Genomic DNA, 16,591 nt, shown 5'->3' on the forward strand with positions numbered 1-16,591 from the left:
GTTAATAAGTGATGCTTCTGTGAAAATATGTAATGTCTGAGTATGTATGAGTTGTTTTTATGACATGGCTAAAGATTGTGATATATCGACATGTACAATTATGAATGGAAAATGTCGAAATAGAGTTCAAGGAGGAACTTCTTGCTGATGTCATGTTAAGTATTATGTGTGTAGCAATGTATGTTTATATACTTGAATTGAATGGCTTGATTGAGGTTGAATTGAACATCTCAGGAAAAAATGATTGGGAATGATTGTAGAGATAGTGTTGTTGTATGTATAACTGTTGAGAACTTTGAAATGGTATGTCTATCCCCACACTCAAAGCATTGTTCATACTCAAATATAAAAGAACAATGTGAGTGGTGAGAGTAGAGGGAGGTCCTTGTCTATAGTCTTGGAGTTTAGACATAGACAGATTGGGGAGACTTACCTTGCATACTATTGAGGATGGGCTAGCTAAACTATGCAAGTGCAAAGACAACCAACAACTAGACAGGTTATACCAAATCCGGATGAGTCACGTTGAGTATTTGATGCATGTTTTAATTGGTATACCCTTCTTGTTCTTTTTATATGTAATTAAGCATGATGACATTGATTGACTGTACTATATGTATGTTGTTTGTTTACCTAGCTCACCCTTACTTTTGTGTTGTATGTTGCTTGAATATGTTTTCTTTTACGATGATCACTCACTTGAATGGAAGCAGAAGTCGTTGAGGAGCTCCCCTTGGAACAAGAGTTGGAAGATGTTGATGCTTAGTTTATTAGTATTTCTATATTTCAATTTATGTCATTTTTGAATACTCTGATATTTGTATCACTTTGATATATCCTTTTTGTCTAAATTTATATTTAAACCTTTTTTTAAGGTTTAAATTCTGATATTTTTTTATGACCGTAAACTTTAAGACTTATTTACAAATTTATTTCTAAAATGTTCTCTTTTATTTGGATGACGACGCCTATATTATATGATTATTATTATTATATATTTGTAATGTCACAAATTGAATCTCAAATTGAATCTCCTGACCCAAAGAACCACTTTTCTATCCTACTTAAAAACTCATGCCGTTGTTGATTGATATACATTTGGAAATAAAGGAAAAGCTATTGGGACATGTTTCATTAAAATGATTACAAAATTGAGAAGTTGCATATATACAGATGGTAGTACCAAGACATCATTGGGAAACTTGTATTCACAAAAGCTTCAATTGGCTTTTGCCAATAAAAATGATTTCTATCCCGATTATCTAGAGTAATAATACATTCACTAATCTAGTAAAATAAAAATAAACTGTTTCTCTGCACATGAGAAAGTAAAAGAAAAAAGGAAAAGGAGGGGAAAGTACAAAGGACCCAAGAGACGATCCTATACAAAAAGACCTCTATACTCGTCTCTTTTCCAAAAACCAAAATGGGGGGTCAACCTTCTAAGAAGACTATTAATATACAAGATTTGCCAAACAAGAACATGATTAGCCATGATGCCTGCCAATATAACTTCGGTTAGTACATCAACAGGACCTATCCAGAAACAACGAATATTTGTTTCCATATTCCACAGTCCCCATGAATAATCAGCTTCATCTGCAAAAAACCCCACAAATGAGGGCTGTTTTTCTTTTGTCATCTTACAGAAAAAAATAGACAAGTCCGCCTACAAAGAAAACTTACCGTCACTGGATTCATGAGAAAACTAAACACGGATAAGACCGCAGTATGAATAAATATGAACAAATAAATTACTTACATGACACTAATTTCTATACATATGAACAAATATCATTAATAATGAATTCAAAAATACATTTCTGCTAAGATATGTAATCATGATAATCGATAAAACCATTGACATGCCTTGGCGAGTTAGCTAATGACATGATATGACAGCCTCTTTAACTAAGTGGTGAGGAGTTAACAGCTTTCAAACTCCTGACGTGATACAAACTCCTGACGTGATAAACCTAAGGTTTTGTTTCCCTATTGATAGACGTCTACTAGAGGAGGATACTGTGTTTACGTTGGGAGAAAACATTATTTCATGGAAAAATATATAGAATGTAATAGCTCGATCAACAACTGAAACTGAATATAGAGCGATGGTGTCACTCACATGTAAACTTATATGGGTGAAACAATTCCTTCAATAGCTTAATTTCTGTAACATCCATAATATGAAGATGTATTACGATAATCAAGCTGCTCTCCACATTGCATCAAATCCAATGTTTCACGAGAGGACTAAACATATAAAAATTGATTGTCATTTTGTTTGTGAAAAGTTGTTAGGTTCCAGAATTGAGAACCTAATTCCCGCACTCTCTTCCTCTCCAAGAAACACAGAAAGATTGGGAAATTTGAATATTATTCACAATATAATGTCTGTACAGAAAGAATGTAGCGGCATAACCCTCTTTCACAAGTATGACCCTGTTAAGCAACTACAACAATCAACAACCTTCACCCCTTCTACCCAGCCTTTATTTATACAATCTCACTTACCCACAACTAACTGTCCTAGACAATTAGTTTGTTACATTCAGTTACGCTTATTCCTCCTCTCATAAACTAGCCATCTTTTCTTATTCCTATCAAAAGTTGTTGACTGAAGAAATATGTACTGAGTTTGTTGGGTCAAACGATCAACTCGCAAATGTGTTGACCAAGTCATTAAGGAGTTCTCGGATTGAGTTTATTTGTTCCAAGCTTGGTACATACAATTTGTATGCTCCAGCTTGAGGACAAGTGTTAGGTATATTATATATTTATCTTTTATCTTTAATTAGGTTGTTATTATTTCTTATTTGTACTTTCGACTTAACCTATATTTCTTCTATTATAAATAAAGGACCCTATGTGTATATTCAACATAAAAGAGATTAATCTTATATTCAACTGGTTTCACAAAAGGAAGAGAGACTTGATAACTTGGTATGACTAGATTTACATTCTTATTTTCGTTTGAATAAAATATTTTTTATTGTTTTTAAGTAACCTTTTTTCGCATTAATGTTTTCTTTTAATACTAAAACATCAGTATGTTGTATGTGATCCCAACTATGTTAACACCAGCATCAATCATATGTAGCACCTTAGAATATATATAAAAAAAAAAACAAAAAAAAAGGAGGAAAATACAAAATATAGCCGGGGTACAAAACCTGGCCCACTAACCTTAACCGTGTAAAATAAAAAATCAAATCCATCCCTGAAAAACTCAGGACAATGGCTACCCTCTATAAAATATTAGAAAAAAAAAAAGAACACATAGTACTACTCTTTACAAAAAAAATCAACCATCTACAAGTAAGATCCCGAAGTATCGAGTTGAGCTTGAATAACATGTGAGAGTCACACTCAATAGAAAGATTTATCCATGCTTTGAAGATAGTAACCTTGTGTAGCATTAATGATATAAACTATAGTTGGTTCTTTCACCGTTCACTTTAAGTTAACTATGGTACCATGTGTGAAGTGAGAAACAAACTTAAATTTTTCTGACACAAGAAGAAATTATATTAAAAATTGAAACTAATAAGGTATCCTAGCTGTCAAATTCTAGGAAAGAGACAGTTGAAACCATGTGTTTCTGAGACAACATGAATGTTTAATTTATATCGAAAAAACAGAATCAATACAATTATCAAGAAGATTTAATATCCTCTAGTAATATGAGAATAATTAAAAATATTCCAAATAAAACAAAAAATTTAGATATTCCTTATTATATAGGACCTGTTCTGTAATTTTATAATTATAACACTAATAACTGTCATTCTTCCAGCGGTTTGATAAAATTATTCACAAATTAACCTTTTTAATAGACTTTTCCTGGTTCCAATTAAATTAGTTTCTGGGTAGTGGATTCTGAGTAATGTTCTAAAATGATACTTAGCACGCCAATTTATTCCTTTCTCACATTACCATTCAACACACTCTACAACAGCAATAATTTCTAAGAAAAATCTGCAGATATTGTAAACAAAGTCAATCAATTACTATTACGATCATTCAGGAAAAAGCTTTCATGTATGACGAATGTGTTTTATATGACTTGATATCTAAAAGAGAAAAATATAATTCTAAAGGGCTTAAAAGACCCTTCTCATGTTCTATTATTTATATAGATGAAGATTTGATACAATAGAGAGATGGAAGATGAAGGTATTGTCCTAGACTGCTAGGAACAATCATTATAGATAAACCAACACACAATTCCCTACTTTAGGCTCTACTAACTATACTAATCATAGGTAAACGTAATAATTATTCTAACACTCCCCCTCAAGCTGGAATATACAGATCGTATGTACCAAGCTTGGAACAAATAAACTTAATCCGAGATCCCCTTAACGACTTAGTCAAAACATCTGCGAGTTGGTCATTTGATCCAACAAACTCAGTACATATTTCCTTTGACAATAATTTTTCCCGAACAAAATGATAATCAATTTTTATATGTTTGGTTCTCTCGTGAAACACTGGATTTGATGCAATGTGAAGAGCAGCTTGGTTATCACAATACATCTTCATACTCTGGATGTCACAGAAGCGAAGCTCTTGAAGGAACTGCTTCACCCATATAAGTTCACATGTTAATGAAGCCATTGCTCTATATTCAGCTTCAGCTGTTGATCGAGCCACTACATTTTGCTTCTTACTTTATCATGAGATAATGTTTCCTTCAAGGAAAACACAATATCCAGTAGTGGATCGTCTATTAATAGGAGAATCCGCCCAATCAGCATCACAATAACCTGATACTTGAAGGCTTCCTTTTTCTTCATATAACAGCCCTTGCCTGGGAGCCTTTTTCACATACCTTAAAATGCGAATGATAGCATTCCAATGGCCAACACATGGAGCTTGCATGAACTGACTAACCACTCCAACTGCAAAAGATAGATCTAGCCTTGTAATAGTGAGATATATTAGTTTTCCAACTAGCCTCCTATATCTCTCCGGGGTCGGAGAATAACTCACCTTCTTATGTTGTTAATTTCTGATTTGGATCCATAGGGCTATCAACCGGTCTACAATCAATCATGCCTGTTTCTTGCAAAATATCCAAAGCATACTTCCTTTGGGAGATTACAACTCCATCTTTTGACTAAGCTACTTCAATGCCTAGGAAGTATTTGAGACTCTCAAGATCCTTGGTTTGGAAATGTCTACACAAGTACTCCTTCAATTGAGATATTCCAGCAGTATCATTTCCTGTAATAACTATATCATCAACATATACTATCAAGTAAACACATTTACCGAGAGATGAATGATATTAAAAGACTGAATGATCTGTTTCACTGCGTTTTAGCCCAAATTTTTGAACAATGGAGCTGAACTTTCCAAACCAAGCACGTGGTGATTGCTTGAGCCCATATAGAGATCGGCTCAATTTACAAACCATACCAGACTCCCCCTGAGCAACAAACCCAGGAGGTTGCTCCATATAAACTTCTTCCACAAGATCACCATGAAGAAAGACGTTTTTGATATCCAACTGATGAAGTGGCCAATGACGAATGGCTGCCATTGCAAAGAACAAACGAATGGTAGTCATCTTTGCCACGGGATAAAAGGTGTCACAATAATCAAGACCATAAACCTGAGTGTACCCTTTTGCAACCAGCCGGGCTTTGAGCCTATCAATGTCACCATTAGGGCCGACTTTAATTGCATATACCCATCGACAACCAACAGCCTTTTTGCCCGGGGGAAGTGGCACAAGCTCCCAAGTATGACTGTGGTCAAGAGCATGCATTTCTTCAATCATGGCTTGTCGCCATCCAAGATGATCAAGTGCTTCTCTCACATTTTTAGGTATAACCACAGGTGATACTGAGGATAAAAGGGAATAAAAGGAGGGCGAAACTCTGTGATAGCTAAGAAAATTATAAATGGGATGAGGGTTTCGAGTGGAACGAGTACCTTTTCTGAGAGCAATGGGCCAACCAGAATCATCTTCACCAGGAGGCGTGACAGGANATGGTGACGGAGNAGAATCTGAAGGAGGAGATCCANCATTTTCTGGAAGAGNATTACTCATCGGGGTACTGTGTTGAAGGATATCAGTATGTGGAGAGGAAGGTTCGGGAGGACCTTGGACATGACTTGGATTGACGGAGGCATTGGAGATATTAGACTCAACTACTGGAAGAGGAAGGACCTGGTGGAGGATATGAACATCTTGAGCAGATGGAGAGAAGAAAGGTGTTTGTTCAAAGAAGGTAACATTAGCAGACATGTAATACTTCTTAGTTTCAGGAGAGTAACACCGGTACCCTTTTTGAAGTCGAGAATAGCCCAAAAAGACATATTTAATCGCACGAGCAGAGAGCTTGTTGAGCCCGGGAGACATGTCGTGAACAAAACAAACACAACCAAAGACACGAGGAGAGGTGTGAAAGAGAGAATCATTGGGAAAGAGAATGGAGAAAGGGACTTTATTATTGAGAGAGGAGGAGGGCATCCTATTAATAAGAAAACATGCAGTTAAGATGGCATCCCCCAGTGATGAACAGGAATATGAGCACCAAGCAAAAGGGTACGAGCTGTTTCAACCAAGTGTCTATTTTTTCTTTCGGCTATACCATTTTGCTGGGGTGTATGAGGACAAGTGGACTGATGCAAAATACCATGGGAGCTAAGAAGTGAGGAAAAAGTTGATGAGAAATACTCTTTAGCATTATCACTTCTTAAGACTTTAATTACTTGACCAAATTGGTTCTTGATTTCATTCAAAAAGGATGTGAAAATAGGTAACAATTCAGAGCGATCTTTCATTAGGTAAACCCAAGTACATCTAGAATACTCATCAATAAAAGTAACAAAATACCTAAAACCAAAAGAAGAGACACGACTAGGTCCCCAGACATTAGAATGAATAATAGAAAAACTAGAAGTACACATTGATTGGGACCTTTTAGGAAAGACAGATCTAACATGTTTTCCTAGTTGACAGGACTCACATTCTAAAGTCTGAAGACCACTAAGTTCAGGATACAAAATTTTGAACTTTGACAAGTGAGGATGGCCAAACCGATCATGTAACACTTTAGGGGGAAGAGCTGCAACACAAGATACCCGTGGACGAGATCCAAAATGATATAAACCTCCAGCTTCGTATCCTTCTCCAATCTGCCTCCCCGAGCCACGCTCCTGTATAACAAAAGATTTTGAATCAAAAGTTATTGAACAATGAAACATTTTGGTTAACTGACTTAGGGAAATTAAATTGAATGGACAGTTAGGGACAAAAAGAACAGATTTCAAAGTTAGAGAGGGAGATAGGAAGACTTGACCGACTCCCTTTGAACAAGTTTTAGAGCCATTTGCAAGGGTAATGAAATGGGGTTTTTCTTGGAGGCAAAGGGTCGAGAAGAATGAGGTATTACCAGAAATGTGATCAGAAGCACCCGAGTCAATTACCCATGAATTTCGACCTTCCATGGATTGAGAAATGCAAGCTGTGGACGTACTTGTGGACTGAGATGATTGCGCCAAGCTGTTAGACTTTAACCGCAGATATTCTTGATACTCTTCCTCAGTGAACTTGGAGTTGGAAGTGGAAGTTTCAGCCTTAGACATATTAGCGGTTTTTGAAGGAAAGCCATGCAAAGAGTAGCAGTTTTCTTGGGTGTGACCCACCCTCTTACAGTAAGAGCACTGTGGACGTCCCTGACCTCCACGTCCTCCTCCTCTAGTGCCACGTCCTCCTCTCCCTCGTGTGGCAACCATGACAGATGGTTCCATTGTTTCATGAGCTTCCTGAGACTGAGGCACAGGAACACGAAGAAGACGTGTGGTCAAGGCTTCCAAGGAAGGGACCTCATGACTTGTCAGAATTTGATCTCTGATGTGATTCAAATCTGGATGCAAAGCACGGAGGATCATCACCATATAATACTAGTCAAGCTTCTTTTTGATATCTTCCGAAGATTCCACTTCCAAGAACATTCTCAATTCTTCCACAGCTGCTTGGGCTTCAGTCATGAAGGAGACCATATCATGGTCTGTCATTTTGAGACAGGCGAGCTTGTTTGCGGTATCATTAGCATAAATGCTTTGAGCTTTCTTCCAATAAGTGTGACATGTCTTGAAGGCTCTAAGAGGATATCAAAAGTCGGGGTTCCACAGATTGCCACAATAGGGCACACAATTGAAAATCAGCTTGTTTCCATTGTTCAGCTTTGTCAGAAGGTACTTGGCTCCCATCCTGCTCAAGGTGGTCATAATGTCCTTGACCAAGGAACCACATTTCCACAGCAGCAGACCAAGACAAGTAATTCTTTCCATTTAGCTTTTCGGAAGTGATTGAGGGACTTCCAGAGAAAGAAAGAGCACTTCCAGACGCCATTCTTTGATAAAAACAGCAGCAGGAACCAGAAAAACCGTGAAGAACCAGAAAATCCTAGAGGGTTCCTTAGGGTTTTCTTAGAGAAGAGCTTCTGGACACACCGAAGTGGGATTTTGAGGGTCAGAATGGACAGAGGAGCAGAGGGCGACAGCTATGGAGGTGGCGCAGTGGCTTTACGACAAGCAGAAGGCAGCGCGTGAACTGCACGCGCCTGTTCGGGCCGCACAAAGGAGAGGCGCGTGGCGGAGCGTGGAGGAGAATCAGGCGAACCCACCGGCGGGGTTGGCTGTCGCGTGAAGAGGCGAACCAGATCCACTGGTCGTCGGTCGAAACTGTGACGGCGACCGGCTGTGGCGGACGGCGGTGGACGGCGGCGAACAGCAGTGTACTGCGGTGGACAGAAGCAAGATGGCGGACAACCAAGTTAAAGGGCTTCAAATTGCAGTTGACAGCTGCAGAAAGTGGCGAGACAGCCGCAGACAACGGCAAACGGCACCGGACAGATGCAAACAACAGTGACAATGTTGGTGGACAAACCAGGATGGAAACCAGAGCAGGATGAACCTGCTCTAATACCAACTTGATATCCAAAACAGAGAAATATAATTTTAAAGGGCTTAAAAGACCCTTCTCATGTTCTATTATTTATATAGATGAAGATTTGATACAATAGAGAATATGAAGGGATTGTCCTAGACTGCTAGGAACAATCATTATAGATAAACCAACACACAACTCCCTACTTTAGGCTCTACTAACTATACTAATCATAGGTAAACTTAATAATTATTCTAACAATATGCATGTGGTGAAAAAACGTTGAGCCTGCCCCATCCAATAGAGTCAAACAACAAACGAATGCAATTCAATGCTATATTTGCACATATACAAGCTAAACAGTAAAAGAATATAGAATTACCTGTACAATGCTGTCATTAAGGCATAAAAATTCCAATCCTGACAGAAAGAGAACACTTGGCTGCTCCCTCCGTTGGAAAGCATCATTCAACTTTAGAATTAGGTGGCTGGATAAACATACTGTTCTGCCCTGATTGTAGATGCGGCATATGTTGTTGAGGTTGTAAAACAATATCTTTGGGAGAATATTCTTCTTTCTCATGCTGTTGCTGCTGCTCAGTCTGATATGGCTGCTGAGATAGGATGGGTTGTGATGACTGTTGGAGAGGTTGTACCTGACGTTTTTGCCACTGTGTATCAGAATTATGTGCATGACAAGTCAAGCTAACAGATCTTGGCTCCAACCCTTGACTAATTGTCGGTTGCTCATTTCCAGTGGAATTTCCAGCAGGTGCACTTCCCAAGGAACTCATTTGAGTGGTTTGATTGTTCACAGTTGAATCAAATGGTGATTCAGCTGCTTTCCACTGAGAAGATACAGTGGCAATAACTGGTACAGCAGTAACAGGGTCCATACAACTCTGTGTCACTGTAGCACATGCGCTACCCTTGCAAAAACTGTTTGCAGGCTGCTGATCAGCTTGAATTGGATCAGACTTTAATGACTCAGAATGAACAGGATGGTTTAGTGGCAAGATTCTCTGAACGTTGGTTTGAGTATGATTAATTTTCTTAGACTGACTTTGTGGCTGCAGCTGATGTTGGTTAGAAGCAATAACAGCTGGTGGTGGAGATGACAACAACTGGCCTGATGAAACTGGTGAAACCTGTGCTTGAGCTTTAGTATCAGAAGGAATATGAAGTTGCTTCGATGAAGTGGTTGGTGACCCAGAATGCAGCTTCTGCTGCAACTGTGAATGATTTGAAGAATGAGTATGACCCAAAGGCTTCGATGGCTGATTTGGGTTTAAACCAGATCCTGGATATATATTTTGACCTTGCATCATGTGCAAGATTTGGTCCCCTTTTTCACCAGTTTGACTTCCCACAGGCAGAGAGAGCCCACTTAGATGAGAAGCATCCACAGAGAGGTTCGGATGGACCAACATACTTCCTCTTCCCATTCCCTTCATAAGTTTTGCCTGCTGTTGAGACTGTACATTATGCCGTTGATTAGGATGCTGCCTACCAGATTGTTGATACTGCTGTTGTGGTGGTGGCTGCTGTGGTGGATGTTGTGGGCGTTGCTTTGCTACTTGGTTAGTCAACCCACTAGCGGGGGGATTTCTGCTGAAGCCAGGTTGTGACTGGTGAAGTTTCTGTTGTTGGAGCTGGGATGACATGGGAGTCAAAGGGGATGATGGCGTTATAGGTGAATGTGGGACTTGCTGAGAAGAATTTTGTGGTTGAACCTGAGAATTGTTCTGCAATGGTGTTGATGATATGGAAAGTTGAGACTTTGCCTGGACATGTGGCAACAATGCATTGGATGCAGCAAGCTGCTGCTGGTGCTGGAGATATCGTTGCTGCATTTGCCTTTCCTTCGCTAACCGGACCGCATAGGTTTGCTGCTGTGAATTAGTATGACTCGGACCTTGAAGATGGGGACGAGGATTACTGAGATGGGACTGCTGCTGCGAGAGTTGGTGTGACTGTTGTGCATGTCCTGGATAAGGCTGAACAGCTGGTGTTGTCTGATTGCTAAACGAAGAACTCAGCCCGCATAGAGCAGGAATACCTTGACTGTTCCCTTGGGTGACTGGCATCTGAAGCTCTGGAACCATCATTTGTCTTTGATGTTCTGGGTTATGGCCAGGCTAATGGCAATAGGAAAAAGTCATTAGTATAAATAAAATAAGATCACCATAAATGTTAAGAAATAAACCAAACACCTAACAGTCTAAGAAGGGCAATTATGATTACAGTCAAAGAAAAAATGTTGAGTTGGTTGGGAAAACAAGTTTCATAACCACAAGGTCAAGTACAACATAGGAACACTTTGTTTTTGGCATTTCCAAAGATTTAAAAAAATGGCTCTCTGGTTAAATTCTCTCTGGCAATTTGATCATCAGTTTTTGTGAATACGTAATAAACTTAAACTATTTAATCCTAACATGATGGAATAAGAATACTTCTCACCCTCATCATATGTAGTGTCTCATGAGGTCTTAAAATTGAGTTGCCTGGTCCTGGGCCAACTCCAGAGTGCATATTTACAGGGCTTGGCATCCCAACCATACTAGAGGAAATCATGCTTCCAGAATTAAGCATCGATGGTGATGCTAATCCTTGAAACCCTGGCCTAGACATTGCCATGGCTTTGTTAATTCCACCCATTATGCCAATACCATTTCCGCCCGGAAGCATGCGACCATGATCACTTCCAGAAAGAGTCCCAGTAACTGAAATGCTCTGCTGAATGTTTCTTCCAGGTAACATTTGATTGTATTGTACTCTCTGTTGCTCATCCATTGGTGTAGGAGAATTCCTTGGAATTCCATATCTACCACCCCTGAAACAATCACATCAACTGATTGTATAGCAATGCACAAAAATGGTAATGCACAAGAATCGTCAGAAATGAAACTGCACACCTGACAGATGTTATGGCCGAACCAGATGATGATGACAAGTTATGGCCGAGAGCCATACCAGAAGACCCAGGTAGGGAAGAGTTCACCCCAGATGTGGGATGCGTTGACTGTATAGAACCTTGATGAGGTAATGTCAAACCACCAGGATGAGAACCTTGGTACCCTACGGCTGGGACATCTGGGTTTGTTTCTTCAGCTTCACAGAGATCAAGTGGCCTTCATCCGGGATTCAAACATAAATTAAATTTTTGTGCTAAACAATCTAATCATGTGTACCAATATTTTAAAATTACAAGAAAAGCTTAACTACAGTTAGATGCACAGAGTAGACAATGCAACAGAATCCAAATTATAAAATGTCCCTATTGGCCAGAAAATAAAATAAAAACTTACGTTAAAAGATTTCCATTCAGGTTGTTGGGACTCGTTAGGGAAAGAGCAATCACATGTGAATTATGGGCAGCCACTACTTGTTTTGAATCCTGGTTATCAATCTGCATTAAAAAAAAAGGGACTGTCTGCTAAGAATCATCTCACAAAAATAGACAAATTTTGAATATAGCTATAATTCTGTTCCGTGAAAACAATATTCTTCAGAAGTAATCACTAATCATCTGACAAAAATAGACAAATTTTGAATATAGCTATAATTCTGCTGTTCCGTGAAAACAATATTCTTCAGAAGTAATCACTAATCAGACCGATAAGAAATAATTAAAATGTAAAAGATTAGTACGCCAAGGAATTGCTCCAGAACTGGGTTCAAAAAGAATTTTGGCTAAGATATTTGTTGAAATAGCTTATAAATTCATGTAATCATCAAGTCTAAGGCAGGAGGTTGAGTGTTAAATAACCTCTGTCCCTAGTTCTCTGACCAAGTATCCTAGGACAGCTTTTTGCCTTTTAGTCTTCCTATGTATCAACTTTCATATATATAAATACAGAACTATGAGAGGGGTTCATTAAGCCCTCCAGAAATATATTTCTCTATTTTAATAACGAGTGTGATCCCACTCTAGTTTCTGTCTCGTTTCATGTGTCGTGACTATCGTTGTTGTTTGCATCTGTCCAACAGTGTTTGCCACGACTGTCCAGCTCCTTTCTACAACTGTCCACTGCAGGTTGAAGTTGTCCAACACTATTAAACCCCTATTCTTTGCCGGTCCATTGTTGTTCACCATCGTCTGCCACCGTCCACCGTTGTAGTTTCCTGACCACTGGATATGGATTGCCTCTCCAAGCAACGACCAACCCTGTCGATGCCAATGGCTAGTTAGCCGCCACACGCACTGTCTTTGTCTGCTGCTTCTAGGCACGGGATTTGTTCACGTGCCGCCTTCTGCTCATCAGAATGTCATGCACCACCTCCATAGCTGTTGTCGGTCCCTCCTCTCTCTATTCTGACCCTCAAAACTTCATCTCAGTGAAATCCGAAGCTACCCTTGAAGAAAAGCCCTAGGGTTCTCTGTTTACTTGCTCCTTCAGTTTTTTTTAATCAAAAATGGCTACTGGAAGTGTTGTTTTGTTCTCTGGAAGTCCCTCAATTACTTTAGAGAAGCTAAATGGAAAAAAATATTTATCTTGTTCTACTGCCGTTGAGATGTGATTTCTTGGCCAAGGACATCATGATCACCTTGAACAAGATGAAAGCCATGTGTCTACCAAAAAAGCTTACCAGAGGAAACAAGCAGATTTCCAATTGTGTGTCCTTTTATGGCAATCAGTGGAACCAAGATCTTTTAAAACTTGTTATTCCTTTTGTAAGAAAGCTCAAAGTATCTATGCCAACAATATTCAACGACTCTATGTTACAGCAAACAAGCTTATCTCTCTTAAAATGGTAGATCATGATATGGTATCCTTTATGATTGAAGCCCAACCTGCTGTCGAAGAACTGAGGATGTTTCTACAAGTTGAATGATTGGAAGATATCAAAAAGAAATTGGACAAATATTATATGGTGTTGATCCTTTGTGCCCTACATCCAAACTTTTATCACATCAAAGATCAACTTCTGACCATCATGAGGTCCCTTCCATGGAAACTTTGACCGCCTTCTTCATGTGTCATTGCCTCAAATTCAAGAAGCTGATGAACTAGTGGAACCATCTATCATGGTTGTCACAAGAGGAAAAGAAGGACATGGCACTAGAGGAGGAGGACGTGGGGTCGGGGGCATCCTCAATGCATATATTGTAAAAGGATGGGTCACATCCAAGAGAATTGCTACTCCTTGCATGGTTTTCCTTCCAAAACAGCTATTGTTTCTAAAGGCTGAAACTACCAATTCCAAGTTCAAAGAGGATGAATATCAAGAGTATCTACAATTAAAATCTAACAGCTTGGCCCAGACATCTCAATCTCCAAGTACATCAATAGCATGCACTTCTCAATTCATGAAAGGTCAAAATTCATAGATAATTGACTCGGGAGCTTCTAATCACATCTTTGGTAATCCCTACCTGTTCTCAACACTTTCCTTTCAAGAAAAACCTCATTTCATAACCTTATCGAACCATCCACTAATATCTAGTCTCATACATGAGATGTATATAAATCAGCAAGAGGAAGGATTGTTGGATCTCACATCGATTAGAGATAAGACAAGTTTATAGCATATAAGAGGGTGTAAACCTCACCTTATAAGCTAGTTTTCTGAAGTTGAGTAGGTTTAAAGTCCACTTTTTAACACCTAGCAAAGTTTGATGCTTGTTGGATCTATTGTTCCACCTGCTATTGAGTCATTACCGAACCATCCATTAATGTCTAATTCTGTTTGAGATGTATATGTCTCGGAGCAAGGAGGTGCATTAAAAGTTCCACATCAACTAGATATAAGATTAATTCACATTATATAAGTGGATAGAAACTTCACTTTACAAACCGATTATGTAAAACTGAGTTAGACTTAAAATCTACTTCTTAACAAACTAATATTGATAATCATATCACTATATGAAACTCATGTTGAAGTTGCACCAAACCACTGACACTTTAATTAAGCATTAATAACACTAAAAGCAACCATCTATCATCTATTGCCCAATTAACAGCCAATCTAATTTAAACAGTGACATTAGTGATTGAATGAGTATTCTGTACAGGAGCAGTTATTCAACTGCCTCCTAGAGTTTTAGTGTTGCATTACAGGTAGTTAAAAAACAGTTAGCCATCCTTGCTTTTAGTTATGACAGCTATTCTATCATGTATAAATACACAATTGTACTCTATTTGACAGTGTGCAAATAATTTCTCAAAAACACTTTTCCCAGTTATCTGCTTTTCTTCTTTGCCTCAATCTCTAAGAATGATAAGAAGGTAGCATATCAAGATTCAAATCATGAATCATTAGGCCTGTTTATCAAATTGTGAAATGAAGTGTATCACAAATCCTAAGATGTACAATAATATATATCCTAACTACTTAACACGTGCCAAATGTTAAGTGTCTCTGCATCTTATAATCTTTTCCTGACGTAAATGTTTTGGATTCAAACCTGATTCTTAAGGTAATGTTGCTTCTGCCCAATCTTTATAATTTTCTCAAAATGAGACTTCAATGTATCCTCCTCCATTGGCCCCTGTAACCGTTGAAATAGCTGCCTGGCACTACCCTGCTAAAGATACGAAAGATTTACACAATTAAAGCCAAAGAAAAAATACATGACAATGCCCCAATGCATCCAAATAGTACATGAAAATGAAAACAATTCCATGCCTTAGGAATTCCAGGTAACGTAGACGGATAAGATTGTGAAGACCCTGAATCTTCAGCACTGTCTGCACCATCCCCAGTAGTTCTATCCATTAAAATTTTATGACGATCCTTGCACTCTTTGGGTTTGCGAAAGACACACTGGAAATATTGTAAAATGTGGTTATCAGCAAAGTTCCAATAAAAACCAAAATAACCCATCAAATCACAGATTAAATGAAATTTTAGCATTTAAAGTGTCATAAAGCACAGCTCAGAGATTCAAGAGATTGATGTAAGAACTAATAACATAAAGCATTAGAAGGATTTTGCATGATGATCTAATGGAATATGACATGATTTAGAAAAAAAATTCCAGAAACTCCTCTATCCTCTAAAACCATCCATATTGCACATCAGTACCTTTATTTGGAGAGCACTATTGATAGCATCACTCACGAGCTCCCAGTTTGGACCCATATCATGCACCAGGACCACAAGAGCCTGCAACAAGTAGTGCAATAATGGTAAGCCTTTCAGACGATTCATAGATATTCAATTTTATATATTTATTAAAAAAGGAGAGAAATTTTGATAAGGCAAATGAATTTCAAATCACCTGATCTTCAAATAGTGACCAAGGACTTCCAGAACCAGGCTGTCCAGCAGAAGTCTAATAGTAAAAAATAATAAAAATATAATAATAGAATTAGCACAATTGCAGAAACAAAAATTGCTTAGCCCATGAGCATCTAAATTCATATAAAAATTTTACCTTCAGAGATTTAGCTTTCCGGCCCCTGTCTCGACCACTAATGATCTTGATAAATTTATTAGGAGATGACATGTTACTCATTTGTGAAGCAGCAGGGGAAGGAATAGAATTACTCAGTGGCACGATACTGTCCAAAGGACTATCGAGTGGCCTCATTACCTTTGGTTTCTTCCCATTATGTTGCCCATACAAACCTTCAAAACAGGAAAGTTGAATTTATAAATCATTAATCATGAAGAAAATAGAATACACATGCTTGATGTAAATAAAAGAAGTTTCAAGATTTATAATAAAATTAC

At 38.3% G+C, this 16,591-nt stretch overlaps 1 protein-coding gene across 14 annotated transcripts in view; it reads right to left on the bottom strand.

Annotated features, from left to right (window-relative positions):
* Positions 1-1,140: 1,140 nt before the first annotated feature.
* Positions 1,141-16,591, bottom strand: part of LOC106774002 (chromatin modification-related protein EAF1 B) — a 28,844-nt gene continuing 13,393 nt past the window's right edge. For 10 of the 14 annotated variants that reach the window (XM_014660781.2, XM_022786482.1, XM_022786492.1 and 7 more), the window contains exons 14-23: positions 16,293-16,486; positions 16,137-16,190; positions 15,941-16,021; positions 15,542-15,679; positions 15,321-15,440; positions 12,217-12,317; positions 11,824-12,039; positions 11,369-11,741; positions 9,291-11,046; positions 1,141-1,599 (exon numbers count right to left, since the gene is read on the bottom strand). In XM_014660781.2, the coding sequence (XP_014516267.1) occupies positions 9,373-11,046; positions 11,369-11,741; positions 11,824-12,039; positions 12,217-12,317; positions 15,321-15,440; positions 15,542-15,679; positions 15,941-16,021; positions 16,137-16,190; positions 16,293-16,486 (2,951 nt within the window). In that variant the 3' untranslated portion in view covers positions 1,141-1,599; positions 9,291-9,372. Of the gene's footprint in view, positions 1,670-9,290; positions 11,047-11,368; positions 11,742-11,823; positions 12,040-12,216; positions 12,318-15,320; positions 15,441-15,541; positions 15,680-15,940; positions 16,022-16,136; positions 16,191-16,292; positions 16,487-16,591 lie in introns of all 14 variants that reach the window. The other 4 variants (XM_014660782.2, XM_022786489.1, XM_022786487.1 and 1 more) reach the window with 4 other exon arrangements.

Source organism: Vigna radiata, chromosome 9 (genome assembly GCF_000741045.1).
Source record: "Vigna radiata var. radiata cultivar VC1973A chromosome 9, Vradiata_ver6, whole genome shotgun sequence".
Classification (NCBI taxonomy): domain Eukaryota; kingdom Viridiplantae; phylum Streptophyta; class Magnoliopsida; order Fabales; family Fabaceae; genus Vigna; species Vigna radiata.